A 17,738-nucleotide genomic window follows, 5' to 3' on the forward strand; every position below is an offset into this window, starting at 1 on the left:
GAAGAACTAGATAAAAACAGCCTTTTGAGTTACATAATTTCTTTGGGCCATGAATGACTTCTTTATTATTTGTAATTATGGTTTATTTATGTGCTTCTGAATTAGACACAGAGGGAATAAACAAGATTTGTTCTGGGGGAGTAATAAAAATATGGAGGCATGTTGCAAACAGTTCTGAACATAAAACACATTTCTTTCCCAAAATCAGTTTATTTCACAATGAAGTAAGTGTGAATATTAATGACTTTTCCATATTATACAATATCAGTGGAACAAAATAATTTAACAATAAAAAAAATATGCTGGAGTGACGTTTACATAAGCAGGGAAACTTTAACACCATCAAACCAACCCTGTTCATTTTCAGGTCATGACTATTGTTCTCAATTTCTTTAGAACCAAGAAAGGTACCTTGGCAGCAGATAAACAAGGAGTACTGATATCCACTGTCCTGAATAATGAGGACGATCTTTAACAGAGAAGTGAGAAGGGAGACCATGGATGTATACAGTTTAAAAGCATGACAAACATGTAAATAAACAAACAAACAAAATATTTTGGTGAAGTTGTGTAGAAAGTAGTACCACATCACTACAGTCTATGTTAAAAGCAGAAAAACAAGGGACATACAGAGATAACCTTTGTTGGACGCACTTTTTGTAAAACCTTCCTGGAGTAATGAATTCATCCTTTTGTGTAGTGCTCAGTTAGTTTGCCAAGTCTGCAGTGTTATTGCACAAGGTCATATATCCACACTATAGGGGCCAGATCAGATTGTACTATGACAACATGCTAAACAACTATACTGCAAAACTTTCATTTAAATCAGTAGTGGCCTCTAGAAACAAAGGCGGAATTTGGCAATGCATCAATTAGAGGCATTTCATCAGAGAGACGTAGAAAGAATTGACACATATTCTGTGAACTTGTGCGTTCATATGCGGAAGCCTACTGATTTCTCGGCATAGAAACAGCCCAAGTTTCCACAAGATCAAACATCGTTTCACAGCTGTCCATGTGGGCCTTTCACATTACACAGTTCAATGCTAACAAAAGAAACAAAACGATATCCCTTCAGAATGAATCATCAGACAGGATGTAAAAAGAAAAAAAAAACAAAACAGTAGCATGATTTCTTACAGATACAGAGTTTACATTCAGGAAGCAGTCTTACATTTACCTTGTTCACAAAGGTGAAGTCTGCTTTTGGCCATGTATGTGTCTAAGGAGCCAAATAAGTAAACACAGACTACAAGGCTATGGCCTCATGGCAGTGTACATGTGACGTCTACTGTTGGGCACCTTTCCGATATTTACATGGGAGGTACTCTATGGGAGACTAGCCATTGTGAAAGTGGAACGAGATTTTAGTGGGATTTTGCCTTCACACAGAAACATCACCCAACATTGAGGCCCACCATTCAACAAATTTTTAGAGAAAGTTGTACCAAACTTATTTCAAAATAAAATTCTCATTCAGAATATTGACTGATTTCTGTCTCTTATGTGCCTGATTAGCTGTAAAAGCTTATTGATTATTGGCTGGCAAATCACTGAGACAGTACTGATATGATGACAGTAGGCTGTAAGAAATCTGTGGAAGATGGAAAAAAGCTTTGGGCTTCCATTAATGTGATGAAGAGACGTGATGTTTACTCTTATAATGTAGGGACAGGGCATGAAAAAGGGGGGAAAAAACACCCAGAGAGGATGTGCCAAACACTGAAATGCCATCAGGGGCATGTGACACATTCAGGAAACAGGCCTGATGCAAGAGGACAGTGTGTGAATACACTGACTGTGACAGTGCAGTGGCAAGAGAAGACAGGAAGCTATCATTTTCTCAAAGACATTGTTCAGCGTACAGAAAAAAAAAAACCTAAACAAAACTGTCAATAGTCAGCAACAGTGCACAAACAGAATTTAAGGCTATCTGTGTAAATACAGTGAAAAACCTCATTTCGCGCTCTCATTTCTGTTACAAATAGACATGGCTTTCCAAGACTAATCAGGAATGTAGGTAAATGATCAAAGTAGCTTTACCACTTGCCATAGTTTAAAAAAAAAATTACAAATTTAACGCACTTTTGTAAAATTCAGATTCTTTAGAAAACATGGCTAGTATCAAAAAAGTTTATTGTTCATCACTAAGTATAAAGCAATACAAGTTTTACATTTGTTTTCCAATAAGTCTTGACAAACCAGTAGCAAAAGAACTGTGTGATGACATTGATAAATAACTACGGGGGTTCGTTTGTCTGAAGAGGCTATAATGCTGTGGGTTGGAAAGATCATAAGAGCTGATTTTGTGAGTTTAAACATATGCTGGCTTTATAAAGAAGGGTTAAAAAAAGTGCCTTCAAGATAACTGTGAATACAAGAAAATTTATAAAGATGCAGTTTTACTATTTAAAATTTTGCTGACACTTTTAAGGAGTTTTAGAAGTTGCCATGAGGTGCCAACACCAAAGTTTACCTAATTAAAAAAATGTTCTATTAAAATGCCAAAGAAATCCTCATTTTCAGACACTTAAATATATTTTAAAAGCCTCATTTGTGGCTGTTCCATGTTATGAAAAGCCAAAATTGTGATGTGATTTTAAAAAAGGCATGACTCCTGCTCACTTCAATACAAACGTTATTAAAGACCATTCTTTTATGTTGGTAACAAAATGTGAAGAGCTAATTATTAGCATGCTAAACACCACGGTGCACCAACCTTGTCTTTGTCAAAATAAACTGCTAAAAAGATCAGATAAACATATTTTAACAACATGGTTAACCTTTTCAAAACAATACAGTGACCCAGAATATACAGAGACTACATTATATTCTCAGGAAAATTATAGAGTGGTTCCATGGATTAGAGGGGATGAAGCCATGTTGGCGACCTGTGAACTCTTCCTTCATTGTGTTAAGGTAAACACACCAATGTGGTGAAAATGCATTCAGAGGGCTAGCATGCTCTCTTAAAAGAAATAATATTTTCCTAACATCATTTCCTGTGAACCAGGTAGCAGAGGATAGGATTTTCATCAAAACTGATTCAGCAGTTTACAATTTATCCAGAAGTTTCTTTTTTTCAACTAATAAATAACACATAATGCAGATGATTATAAAGAGAATGGAAGACTTGAAAGATAATTGCTATTTAACCAATTTACAAAAACCCCTACAGCAGAAGCTTTTTATTTGTGTAATTCCTTTGGCAAATCAGTATATTTGAGTACTTCATTTAGTCAGTGTTTGTCATCTGAAGAAACGACTTCATTTTTATGTTGTGCCATATGTGTTGCTGTGTCCAGCACTTTCATTTCTCCATTACTGGCACAATATCTGGTGAGGAGTCATTTCACAGTTTCCATCTGCTATTTACACACACATTCTGGGATTAGATTCACATGGAGATACTTTCAGAGAATGTATGAACCATTAAAATCCTTAAGTTCACTTGAGAATTGTGCAAATTTAAGTATGCATGATCCTCTAGAGCACATTTCGTTGTTCAACTTCACAAGGAATCATGAAATGAAATTTAAAAAAAAACCTCATTGAGGGTTTAAAGTTTTAATCCATTACCTTCATTTAAGGCATATATTCCAAGGAGGGAGGCCTCAGGATTCAGTGTTACTCTCCTTTGAGTACTCCTCAACCAGCTGCTCGTAGGAGTGACAGTGGTCGGATCCATCTGTCGTGAAAACCGAACCCTCCGATTCTGAGCACTGCTCCTCCTTAGAGTCAGTCTCTGACTCAACATTCTCATCTGAAGTAGTTGAGAGCTTGGTCTTCATGTCTTCGTTGTCGTCCTCTTCGATATTGCTGCTCAGCAGGTTCTCCTCATCGATGAATGTGATGTTAGCATTCTGGAAGGTAAGAGGCTGGTACTCTTTGGAGTCCCACATACGGCGGGAGCCACCACAGCTGCCTGGTCCAAGATCTCCAAGCACTTCCTCGGCTTCCTTGTCCAGCTGATTCTCATACATCCTGTGCTGGTCTTGGTCCAGTGCCCCTTCACCTGGCATCTCGGTCAACAGGAGTCCATCCTCTTGTCCAAGTAGGTAGTTCTTAGATTTTGAAAAGGCCACTGTTACACGGTCACTAAAACTGTAGCGACGCTTATGTCGTGGTGACCGCTCAAGACTGAGGATAGTGTTTCCATTGATGGCTAGAGTGTCACTGCAACTCTGTGACCGGATGGTCTCTTTGGGCTTCTTTGTATTGTCAGGAGCTACACCCTCTTTCTTAGAACCGATCTGTTTGATGAGGTCATTGTAGCCCTCTTGTCTCTTGGACAGGAAGCTAAAGATATTAGCCTCGTTGGCAGTTGGGGGCAGACGTAAGGAGGCCTTATGGTTCTCTTTGTAGTGCCGTAATTCATCAAGGGAAAGTTTACGTCGCTTTCGTCGCTTCTTCAGTGCTTTGTGGGCCTCCACCACCATACGCACCTTCCAGTTAAAAAACAGAGAGAGCCACGCCAAACCCAGGTAGATCCAAACCTCCACAAAGTAGCGATACAGAGTAGGGTAGTTTGCATTTGGGTCAACACCTACAAAGACAAGTGGATTGTACTTTGATTAATAAATGTTTAAAGCCTGAAATGGAAACTGGATAAGACTACTTAAAAATTATGTATCTGGAAACTTCTGCTTACTGGAATATACTTAATAGTGTAAACACAAACCACAAGCATTACCTAAAATAATCTTGTTCCCTCTTAAATGCTAGTGTACCGATGCTTATCACAATCAAATTTGAGATTAGATTTCTGAGTATACTTTAGATTTCTGGGTATACTATCATTACGATAATGCAATATGTGCTAATTCCTTGGAAACAGGAAAGAGCAAATGGTTCACACATTTAAGAGCTGTTATCCTGTTTAGACCTTAAACTCGAGTAGTAACTGCAAAATAAAACCTGTTACAGTGGTTCCAAGAAACAGAAATCAAAGAAGACAATGGAAACATTTCTGATACATGAAGTAATGAGTAATATAAAGACTTGCCAGCAACAAGGTCACCAAAGCCAATCGTCGTCAGGGTGACAAAGGAGAAATATAATCCCTCTACATAGGTCCAGCCCTCTTGGGACATGAATACAAATGGGGGGATGACTAAATGGATTAGCACCCCCCATAGCAGGAAGATGGCTGTACAGGTGAACTGAGTTTTTCGCTGAAAGACAAGAAACAGTTAATGTACGTAAAAAATGTATGAGCAATTCAACAGATTTTTATCAGTTGTCATCGAAATGTATGTATTTATACAGTCTGATTCTCTACGTGTGCAATACTGGAAATGGAAAATAGTAATGACAATTTCTTTTCTTTTTCTTTTTTTGAAGACTATCAAATTTCCAGTTCTGGACTAGTCAACAGATTTCAAAACACTGTTTGTGATAAGAAGGTATTACTTACCAGTGAAATCCCTCTTTTGATCAGATACTGGCCAAGGTGTTTCGCTCTTCCACCAAAAAACTTGCCCAGTTCACTGATCCAGGTGAAACAAAGTGGCACACCAAAAAGTCCATAAAAAATACAGAAGATTCTTCCCTGTGATGTTTTAGGGGCAATATTCCCATATCCTGAAAAAAAAATAACCATAAATAATTGTATTGTACTGAATAACATCAATGATACTAGTTCATCTGGGTGACGTCATCAGTCGCAGGACCACACACACATTTTTTGTGATGCAAGAGACAGCCTTTAATGACAAACATTGACTTATCATGATAAACTCTGGTTTTATCTTAATAAACTCTGGCCTCATTGCATTTACGTCTTATCAGGGAACTGCACTGTACATTTAGATTCTACAGCTGCTGAAAAGAAAGCAAGCAATCCACCTGTAAGAGGGGCTATCCCAGTAGAGCAAGTTTAACAGATCATTACAAAAATGACTGCTAAGCAGAATCTGCACATCTTCAGAGAATAAACAAGAAATTTCCTGCTCTCCTTGATTCCATCAGATAAACCATTTCCGTCTTCTGCTAGTCCAGAAGAAGTCATTGGCCTACCTATGGTTGTGATGACAGTGGCAGCAAAGATGACGGCGTTCGGCCAGTTCCAGTTGTTGAATGTTTTTTCACCTGTTATAGTGACACCTTGTCCTGCAGCTTCAGACACCACCTGAAGGACAGCAAAAAGTGCAACGATTTAAATCATTAGGAACGAATCAACAGACAAACAAACACACATGCACACAACACTAAGATATACCAAATTCTAGACCAAGAAGCAGATTTGTTGTGTCTGAGACTATTTGTTGTTGTACCACATCCTTCCTGAGAGTCAGAGATGGTATCATAGACTCTTGATGGGGGAGCTGTGGCCAAACAGAGCACTCAGGAATATGATGCGGTCATCCTTCACCTGGAGGGCTTTTGGCAATGACTCTGAACCCTCAGCACGCAAAGCCAACACAGATCATAACACGAAAGTACACCCCCTAATTTTCCCCTGAGCAGCTGTCCAGCAGTGTATGTAATCACAGCTAGGCCTGTTTCTCCACACTAATAGGACAGACCAATACCATTTGGAAGTTTATGCATGATAAATGTTTGTTCTCACAGTCTTAAGCAGAATTACACTGAGGAACAAGCAATATGAACCATGAGTTACATTTTCAGTATAATCAAGGGAAAATCAGAAAACACTGAACTCATTTCTCAAGCTACTACAAACTATAGCACATTTAGACAACTGGTAAACGGTTAGTAAAACCTGATACTCCAGCTCCACTGACCATATGTCTGTGCAGGCTTGAATCTCAGTCCTAGAAGGTACGGCATGTTCCCATGGCCTCTTCTAGATTTATAGGTCTTTACAAAGCAACTTTTATGCCGATTCAAAACTTTTCCTCCAACTGGAAACGCTGTTTAAAAAGGTCCCAGGCATCATAGCTTTATAATGCTCTTGTGATTTTTAAGAGCCTTCAAAAAAACAAACAAACAAAAAACACAGGGATTTATGTAAAATGCTCAATGAGAAAGTTGCACCTGTTCAGCAGGCTCTGGAATTTTCTGTGGTGTTAAAAAAAAAAGAAAAAAAAGAAACCCTGAACTTTGACAAAATGGCTGCAAGCAATTGGAAAAACTAGGTGCAATATATGACAACATTACAAAGCCTTATTTGAATACAGCAAAAGAGACTTTTTCAGGGAGTCTCCCTTCTTCATGTAAATTCTCTTAATGACTTTAGAAGGATTTTGCCTCAAGAGCAAAACAGAAAATTTGAACTAACTACAAAGTCTGGGAGAAGACAATTAAATGCGTGATCATTTTATGTAGATGTGTGCGTCCAAACAGCTGAGAAGTTGCACTAAAGACCTTCACTATGAGCTTGAGCTTGTTTTCTGTTACCATCCATGGCTGCTTCAGCATGAAACCCTATTTAAATTTGACTTATTAAACTTAATGGTGTACCAGAGGCATCTGATTTACCATTAATGTGTGAAATCCACGGCACCATGACATAAGTTTTAGACCATAATCCCATCTTTACATATTAGTTGACCTGACACAGCCTTTCATGGAGAGTAATCTGACTTACTAAAAAGACAGGAGTTTGAGGGAGAACATGCGGAATAGTTAAAGCATAGTCCTTTGATATTTAAGTGTAAAAAAATGGTCACAACTCTTGATACACTAGCCCTACTACACGGTTTTTCTTGGTGAGCCTCTTAAAAATTAAAAAGGTATTTAAAAAAGGTATTGGGCTTTTATACTGTTACTGCATGAAGGTTGAAAATGAGACTTTTAAAAGGATGAGTGCTATAGGTTAAAAAAAGCAACATTTTGTCAAACATACAGAATGTGGAAAAGCCATAGGCAACCACAATACAACCATTTAAACAGCTGATTGTTTGTCAAGACAGTCAACATCTATAGGGTCACAAAGGATGCCCTTCGTAATATGCTCTTCTCTTGGAAACAGAGTAGGGCTATTTGTTTTTGAAACAGCAGTATTTGAACAATCTATGATCTACTACACTGTTAAATGCCCTTCATAACACTTTTACAAGGTTTTCTTAGAACGGATTCCCATACAGCAGTAAATGGAGGGCCGTCCATGCCATATTTCTGGTTGTTAAGAAACACTAGTGAATTGTCATGTACAGCACAACTCACAGTTCTTGCAAAGTGCTATGATAAAAGAACATACATACAGTGCATTACCACAAGGACCGAATGCATTGAAAACAATCTCCTGTGTCATCAAACTGGATTTCCGAGGAGGGGTTAACAGGTCAGCAGCAGGTCACTCTAGGGTTTGACACTGCCAGTAGTCACCCTGAGAGAGAGGCCAGGACAACAGCTATGTGTGAAAGGTGAAAAGGACACAGTGTGAGCTGCCAGTACTTCACAGCCCAGATCTGATACATACCCCTAATTACCCCTGAGGCCCTAAGCAGGGTTTTGGAAGCAGATGTTTAGACAGCTTGTTCTCTTTTCATCTGCTTAGGTCATTAAATGGGTGCAAACACGAGACAAGATAAGGATATTTAAATAGGTTACATTAAGTAATAAAAAGGGGTCTTAAACGGGTCAGTGAGGAGAACCGTTCCACTTCTTAAACGTACATGTCCATAAGGTCTACATGTCCAATGTTTGCTATGGGTTTGTTAGGGACACTACCTCTATCACACAACACTAAGAGACAGCGAACAGCACTGTTCAGCACATTTTATCACTGGGCTGATTAGTGTCTGAAAAGCAATGAAATTCCAAGGCGTTAACCACAGGAGAGCTGAGCCGTACAGGTGTAAATCTGACAAGGATATAGATTACAGCCAATGATTCAGACAGACTAATGGAAGGCTATCTGGATACAAATGTAGGCTCAGCTGAACATTATCAGAGAAATGAGTGGTGGGAATTATATTTCATTACTATTTACGACAACACGACCAACCCACTAATCACTAACCCAATGGGTTTGACATATGGCTTCATACTATCTTACACGAAGTCTCAAAGAAACATTCATAAATCGGATGAGGAATGGTTGCATCACTGGATGCTTCATTATAAGTTATAATGAATCATAAGGAAAAAATGTCCAATAGCCAGCATGTATCATGCTATGAAACCTTATGTGAAGTACATTCAGGTAAACCGCTACTTAATCTTATCATAAGCTATGGAAAGATTTGCCCAAGTAACAAATGCCTTGTTATGCACAAAGGACAGATACACCCATCCAATCCCAATGAATCCAAAACAGTGACAAAAACATGATAGCCATATTCTCTTCAGTCATTGATCTTAACTTCCTTGGAGACAATATATCAATCTAAACGTGTCCTCACCAAGGTGACGGGTGATGCAATAAAGTTGCCCAATATATTGGCCCCACCTTCTAGATGCATGGGAGTTGTTCTCTGAAATACTCACTTCTGAGAATACAACTATAAGATGTGATCATTTGATAAATCACTCTATGCTGAAGATCATGTTATCTCCCATGATCTCAAGAAAGGCAAACGTTCATCTCTGGAACATGTTTTTTTTTTTTTTTTTCCTCACAGAGTAGAGGCACAGAGCAGCAACAGATTAGGATGAATCAGCAACTTTAAAATTGGGCCCCATTTAATTAAAATAATAAAAAAAAAGTATTGGGTAAAACCTTACAATTGTTATTGTCCCAAAACCACAAATGTCACATAAGGCACCATAAGAGCTTGTGCTATTGAAAACCGGCATTATGCAAGGCACCATTTGGGCTGTTTTGAAACTATAGTCCCAGTGCCAGAACCTCCCACATCCCTCAAACACTTTAAAGACTTGCAGGGGATAAAACAACATGGCAAAACGTCTCTGTCAGCCTCAACAGAGGGAGCCTGACCTCAGTCCCCAAGATGCTTCCTTCAGCCTTACCAAGCTGTTACCAGTAACAATAAGTGGTTTCCTTCGCATCTGCCCCAATCCACTGAAGTGCCGAGCCTGCTGCCAAACCACTATTGAAATGCATGTCTCCTTAATGACGTTAAAACCAACTGCAGGGAGAAATATACAAAAGAGCTTGGAAACTGTGCTTAGCTAATCAGAAATTTTGAAAGTGCCAGGCCCATAAAAGAAGAATTCAAAATTCATAACACCATGAAGTCCTTTCACAATGGCGAATGACTATTCCTTAATGTTAAGAGATGGTTTGTTGCATTTCCTTGTCTTGATGCTTGGGAAGTCAAGACAAAAAGTATTTATTTCACCTGCTGATATGCCAACACAGCTCATGTTTATTTCCTTATCTGCAGCAAGTCTGTCTTCAGTTCAACTTTTCAAGGCTGTCTGTCCAGATAAGTTACTATTATTTAGTCACACACTGACTCTGCTGAGTAATCTACTCTCTGCACCCTGAAAATACCTGCAACTGTTCAGTTTAATGCAGTAGTACAGAACAAAATTCTAAGCTCTCTCAAGTGATATTCAGCTAAAGCACACAAGAAGCGATATTCAGCTCAGGACACAAGAAGTCAAAGCGTCTGATCGAGTCCATACTCATGACTTCAAAGTGGTCCCCCTAGGTCTGAGGGACAAGGGGAGTTTCTGAACAGTTAAAATGCCACAGTGCAGGTTCTATTAGGCCCTGTGAGGAACTCAGATAAACTACAAGTGGCAAAACCACAACGACAGCCTACAACTGTTATCAGAGAAGCTAGCTCTGAGGCTCGACAACACATACACTGGATGATTTTCCACTTCTCTTTACCGGATAAACACACAAGGCGATGAGGAACTCAAAAACAGAAACCTGCAGGCACATTACTCTGATCACAAAAAAAATGGAGCCACTTATAGCTAGCTACTTCCTTAAAAAAGAAAAAAATAACATCATTTGCAGCATTTGGAACAATTAACATAATACAGAACAACTGATTTATAAGTACTCAGCACAGGTGTTGCACAGGTGTCTTCAATTGACCTTGTCAAAGGGCTGCAGGTTTTCTTTGTGAGTAAATTTAAGGATTCAGTAGGAAAGTGAGTAGGATTTACAGTTTGTTTTCCATTGGTTTACCAATTTGAAGGTACCACTAACCAAAACCGTTTATATTTTATGATAAAACTTATTTTAGGCTTAACCAAACGCACTATAAAACAAAGTGACTGTGTTAACTGAGACTGTGTCACTTCCAAAATTATAATCACCTCTGATAAAGGTTAACAAAAAAGTAAATGGCGTAAAATAAATAATATCAGCACCAAGTGATAGTGTAACTTTCCATCATGTTGGCTTTGTTTCACTCTAGGTATGATTCAGTGGAAAGCACAGCTCAAACCTGAAGAGGAATGTATTGACTGTAAGTACACTATCAGAAAATGTGCTCAGTTGTATAAAACACACTTCTGGATCCAGTGCAGTCAGTCTGAACGCGAGTGCCCTACACAAAGTTGACACTGTGCTATTTTATGGCCTTGATAAACATAGCTGCTAATTACATTACTAGTCATCTCCTAGTCCCCTCAGCCCTGATCACTCTTCCTGGTTCAATGAGACTTTGGCCCAAACATACAATAATCTTTCTTGGCAAAATAAGTCTCAATTACCTCTACCTGACTCCTTTCAATTACATTTAACATTCCAGTGTTAACACATCACATTACACCTGAGAGCAGGAATGTAGTTATAGGGGAACAAAAGGGAGGTAAACAGTTATGCATAAAAAGTATTGAGATGTCTGAGTGATAACCACAGATATGCACCTACATGTACATTCCTTTGGTCTCAAGGTCAAAGTATTACACAATGCAGATGTGAGCCCTAATTATTGCTCTAACAGCGCTAAGTGACATAATTGGTCGTGTGCTTGTTTTACCCTTGCCAACTGTCTGTTTTCTGAAGGCTGACATCTTTTTCAGTGAGTTCCTTTTCTTCTCCAGTGTCGATGGATGGCAACTGGCTTTTATATGACAGCTCACTTAAGTGTTGTTTTGATTTTTGTTTTTGTAAATCAAAATTTGACCTCTGATTTTTCTTTCTTAAATCGAGATTTTTGTTTCTCACACGCCCCAGTGTTACACTACAATTGCTGTTCTTATTGGTGTTTTGCTCATGTATTCAGCCTTTTAGCATTACTCCATCAAGTCAGGCAATAATTGTGGAAGTGAAAGCAGAACAACAAATGAGGATCCAGATATTTTACATCTGAATGACACATGACTTTTGACAGCAAGCACAGCTGTCACACACTGTCTATCCCAGTGTGTGAGTAAAAGTGTTTCAATCTTGATTTCAAACTACAAACAACTTTTCCTATGCCTCCTCTCAATAGACAGAACAAAATGCCATGCCATGTTAATTTACACCTGTTTTCATCCCTCAGTGCACATGCAACTTACATGCCAGTACAGTGTATCTCTAGACAAAACGGATGGGATGACTTCCTGTCATTAGACTCGTCAAACATGGCTAGTCATCACTGAGTCAGCTTTACAATCTGCTGACTGACAGCATTTCTTGCTGAATTACACTGAACACATTATCTAGACCCAGTTTGTTTTGTTGACATGGGAGAGTTAGAGATAAAGATTTACATAAGATTTACAAAGACTTACACAAACCTCTTCTTTTCTTTTAACTGGTAAATCCATAATCTTACAGTGGACTCTCAACGTTTTGGCCATAATATGCTATGCCTGTCACGTGTCCACAAATATGTTCAAAGTCTAGATTATGTGGCGCTAAATAAAGAATACATTTATTGGTTTGTGACAGCCTCAGCCACGCAATCACATTTATTCTACTTGGAAAGGCAATGCAGTGCAATAAACTAATAAATCACAAATTTATTATTTAAGACTATTCTATCCTCAATCAACTCAATTTCTATCTTTCCAAATAATTAGATAATCAGTTCTAGTGAAGGAACTTATTCAGAGGCAGTATCAAATATAGCATATCTTATCATGCTACAAAGATGTTGTAAAGAACCAGTGGGAGATCCAAAAATAAGTATGATCATCACACCATTAGATTGCAGCACTATTGTATAAGCCCATATACCATGACAACATTGAATACAGTCGGACTCTTCTCCAAGGAAACACCAAGTAGTTTTCTACAATCATTGGTCACTTGTCAAACATGCAGCTGAGGGCCAAACAGGCACACACATAGTGAGTTAGTACTTAAAATGGTCACTAATACTGCACTGTGCAAAAAGCTCGCCCTCTCTGCACTCAACTGTTTCTTGAGGACAGACACTGAGACGATGTCTGTTAATGGCTAATTGGGATGAAGGATGTCTCCGTTCCTCCATTATCATTGAATAGTTAACTAACTTGGCTGATCTGTAACCTCAGTCTTTAGATTCAAAACCATATCATACAATGTCAGTTCACACGATAAACTCCATGTTACAACCATGCACAAACATGTTTAAGACAGAAATTCACAATATCCCCAGCTCAGAGTGAGAGACTTAACAATTATCTACTGAGACTCTTCTAAGGATGTGACTAGCCATTATCTAGAGGGAGCTTACATTAAAAGTGAGAACATTTCAACATCAGGACACATAAAAAGCATTGATAGCACAGGCCAGAGGGCATCCTGATAAGATAGGAAACTGGCAACATGTTTTCACAATGACCTTTATCATTTTATCTTCCGAGGTGACTTACTCCCTCACTGAAAGGCACATGACTGACACAAGGAGGGAATTATGGCCCTTCTTTTCCTCCTTTTATATTTGGTTACCTCCTGCATGAAGCAGGCCGGTAGCCTATTCAACTGCAGAAATTAGTTTAACATACAGGAATGCCAGGATCACTTAAGGGAGTTCACAACCATTTGTGGTAAATGATTTAAACTCATTTCTACAGAACTAAAACATGACAAGAAATACTGTTTCGTTACATAGCAGAAAAAGTAAATTAATTCAGCAGTCTTATGACTCTTCCTGCGGTGCCTAAATATGTCAATCACTCTTCCCATTTGGGGTAGGGCAATATATGACATTTGTGTTAAAACTCTGTTTAACAGGTAATACCACAAATGCAGTTATCAGAAAAGGGACTGTCTGTAAGCAAGAAGTGCCGGGTGATAATGCCACGGACAGAAACTTTTCTCTCAGTCAATAAAATGAGCTATAGTTGTGTCTTCTCATAAGAAAATTAGGAAAAATAATGACAAAAACACGGTTTTGTCACGAGACTGCACATTCATAAATCATAAAGCCACAAGCCCTACCACAAACTGTCAAGGAAAATAAAAAAATAAATCAACAATATTTTTGAGCATGTAGGAATCTGGTCAACCACCCATAATCATTTCTGAGGCCTGATTTAGCATTCGTTTATATGAGTGGCACACTCGGTAGTGGAGCAGCTTCTGTCAAAGTTTCTAATATTCTACTGGCTACGTTTAGTTAGCCATCTCAGACCACAGCTGATTCACAGCATCAGCTCTCCCAAAGGACATTACAAAAATCCTCCCTACAACAAACCTCAATCTTCCAATCCAGTCTGTCCTTCAATGCATGAGGACAATAAAGCAGGGAACTATAAGTAAGAGGGGCATGTAAACTGGTCTTGTCCAGTTGCTCACATTCAGGCATGCATGTGCCTTTTCACTTTCCAATGAGAGAAACTGGAGAATAGAGGAGGGTGTCAAGAGGGGGGTTGGGGGGTCATGAATTATGCTGTTGCTTGGGGCAGTTCCCTGGTTTGGAGCGGGGGAGGAAATACTGAAACGTCTTTTTTTCTGAGGCATTCCAAGGAATCACTGATTCATAAACTATATACCCTCAAAACTCATCAATCTCCACTAAATCCTCATTTCCACATTCTGCCCCACCAGCCCAATTTTTTTTTTTCTTTTTTAAATAAATTTCAACATCTCTCAGTTAATTAATTTGGTACAACTACAGATACAGAAGTTAATAACAATAACACAGAAAGCTTCAGAGAGATGACCACAGCTGATTCACAGACTTCTGTGGATGCACCACAACGTCAGACAACCTGTAAACAGTAAGACCTACTTCAGCTGAGTTTTTTTTCTTGGAAAATGACACCCAACTTGCATTCCTGCAAGTTGCTAAGAATGATTCTGGCTTCAGGCCTACTCGCTCAACGCAAGTTGAGCGAATGGATACATTACAAAAGATGTTCTCCCCTCAGGCATAACCATACGTGCAGGTACAAGTATCTATTATAATCTTAAACTGTTTACTTCATTGAATAGCTTGAATTGAGAACTTAAGCACAACTAGCTTATTACGCCAACAGGAAAATCTGTGGTGTGACTAAAATGGTTCTTCATCACCTAGGGGTCCTATGACACACACACACACACACACACACACAAACACACAAGTTGATTACCCACATCACTAGGAGTTCAGACAGAAAAAGAATGAATGTGTGTATATGACAGTAATATCTAATTTAATAATAGATTGCATCAATGAAGGTCAAGCAACACTCATTTCCTTGCGTTCAGGTTATGCGTGTACAAACTCCAGACAGTGAAAGAACCAGCGTCTCACAGAGTCAGTTCATCTCCCCAAGCAAAATTTAAAATCATTAATCATAAATATAGCAGGATTTTTTATTTTCAGCAACACAGTAATACAACGAACGATTCATTCATCAGTGATAGAAGGAGCATTCCCAGTCCCATGAGCTACGACTATGTTCAGAGAAAGAGTGAACAATTTGTATAAAAACTGAAGAGGAGATTCGTGAGGCTTATACACTACTCTTGTACTGTCATTTAAAGCACGACCAGACAAAAGCGTGACAGAAAAAGTATCAGCTGTTTGTAACGAATATCGATGGAAAGACAGTCAGAACTCAGCACATGCAGGACCTACAGCAACAGATACAATCAGATGACACCTCGTAATGAATAATTGAAATAAATATCATCTACTTGAACATTTAAATGTCTGCTTTGTAATGTCGTGCATTCTAGGCAAAATATTTTTTGTTTTGTGATTAATGATCAACTATATTTAACTACTTGATTTCGTGGTTGATTAATCTTCAGGTATTTGCTTTAAATAATTTATAAGCACATGCTCATACATACGGTAGCGGCGTCTTAAAACAGAGAGGACAGAAAATGTTCAAGCCAAATTATTCAGAAAAACAGTACAGGTTGTGTTCCAGATTGCGAGAAACGGAATGACACAGACTTTCAAATATGCATAAATGCTTTGAGCTGGGTGTTCTGAAAAGTTAGCTACTGTACCTCCAAGATCCTGTTCAAATCATCTTTTTTAAGACACGGATATTCTTTTAATATTCTCTCCTTCTCATCGTTATATTGTTTCACTGCAAGTTTCCAGTTCGGTTCCTCAAGAACTTGAAAAATCGCTGCCCCAATGGACAGGTAAAAAATGATAGCGGAGGTCAGTAAAGGACCCTTGTCCACCATAATTAGACACAACGGCTTGTAATCAAGGGACCACTTTTGCAATTTGTTCTAAAACGCGCGCATGCTCATGTATCAATTTATTATTTGCGCGCGTTAAGTTGTTTTTTCTTCGAACAAGCTTCACAGAGAAGTTGTGGAGCTGTCCTCGCCAGGCATACGCGACTGTTGAAATATACATCCAATTTCATTCACTTTGTTCTAAGATATAAATAAATGCTGGCCTTTCAAATGAAATAAATTCTTAATCTCTGATATTGCTGACCGTCCACGTGCGCGACTACCCCCTGGCTGCCTTGCTGAAACATTTGATCATTGTAGTAGTTTAAGTTTTAAGGGGGTGTGGGAACTTTTTTTAGAACCGCCCACGAATGTTGCTCAGCCATCACGGCTTCGAATCAGCTGTGCAGGTACAACACCCACCACATTAAGGAGAGCATAGGTAGGCTGCAAACATAGTTATAGCTGACTTGTACAATAGTTTAGTTTCGATTAGTTGGCCTAGAGTATAACTATTTGACTTTCACTTGTATATTTGCTCCAGCAAGCATCTCCGACAATGGCATACTATCCAACACATTTCAAGATCCAATCTCGTAGGGTCCTAATAATTGTCCTCTTACTTTATGTCTAAGCGTCACATATAGGCTGTTACCTCTTCACCATCGTTGAATATGAAAGAAAAGGGAACATTCGACTTATCCATTTATCGTCCATTCATCCACTTGTTTATGTCAATAATGTTATACTCTCTTTACCTAATAGTCTACTGGTACCTAAGCAATTTACCTTAGAATCTCTGCATTTATTTTTTACTTTATTCAACTCTAATCATGTGCAATAAATCAATAACTAGGAGGTCTTTTCATCAAAAAAAGTTTTCAGTAGGATTGAGCTAATCAACAGGCTACAGTGGCGGTGTTCCCCAAATTGTCTACTCGCACGTTCCGTAAGACGTTTATTTCATCTCTGTGTTGTGCTTAAAAAGTTATTCGTGGTAATGTTTTGCTGTATTGTGAGGATTGTATTTGCACATGCCTGTTCAGAAGATAACATAGAGAGTCAACTACATAAATAATAATAATTAAAAAAAAACAGCTCTATTTTAGGAAATCTCTTCATTGTGACACTGAAAATTAGCCAGTTTTTAGCTGGCAGTTGAGAAAAAAAAATATTTGACACGAAACATTTGAGCACAAGCCTGTGAGGTTATGAGATCACCGAACAACATCTGTTGTTTGCAATGGAGATGGAACATATTTATATTTGCATCTCAGCTGGCTGCAGCCGGGATGTGAGCGATCCCCAGCGTCATGTTCCATGCTGCAGGGTAAGAGGTAAACATGTACGGGCAGTG

The 17,738-nt window shown here is 38.6% G+C and overlaps 1 protein-coding gene across 1 annotated transcript; it reads right to left on the reverse strand.

Annotated features, from left to right (window-relative positions):
* Positions 1–212: 212 nt before the first annotated feature.
* Positions 213–16,645, reverse strand: kcnk5a (potassium channel, subfamily K, member 5a). Its single transcript, XM_030786074.1, has 5 exons — positions 16,199–16,645; positions 6,019–6,130; positions 5,417–5,583; positions 5,006–5,174; positions 213–4,546 (listed from the first exon to the last, which is right to left on the reverse strand). Exons 1-5 carry the CDS (start codon positions 16,382–16,384, stop codon positions 3,615–3,617), a joined length of 1,566 nt encoding a protein of 521 aa, XP_030641934.1. The 5' UTR covers positions 16,385–16,645; the 3' UTR covers positions 213–3,614.
* Between the last annotated feature and the right edge of the window lie 1,093 nt (positions 16,646–17,738).

Source organism: Chanos chanos, chromosome 10, assembly GCF_902362185.1.
Source record: "Chanos chanos chromosome 10, fChaCha1.1, whole genome shotgun sequence".
NCBI classification, from domain to species: Eukaryota; Metazoa; Chordata; class Actinopteri; order Gonorynchiformes; family Chanidae; genus Chanos; species Chanos chanos.

What these genes read in the sequence shown, in the direction of transcription:
- kcnk5a (XM_030786074.1), bottom strand. Translation starts at nt 16,384, where the DNA reads ATGGTGGACAAGGGTCCTTTACTGACCTCCGCTATCATTTTTTACCTG. An exon ending in CACTGTCATCACAACCATAG is followed by an intron (nt 5,584 to 6,018) that starts GTAGGCCAATGA and finishes TTTTTTTTTCAG; the next exon opens with GATATGGGAATATTGCCCCT. An exon ending in TCAAAAGAGGGATTTCACTG is followed by an intron (nt 5,175 to 5,416) that starts GTAAGTAATACC and finishes CTTGTCTTTCAG; the next exon opens with CGAAAAACTCAGTTCACCTG.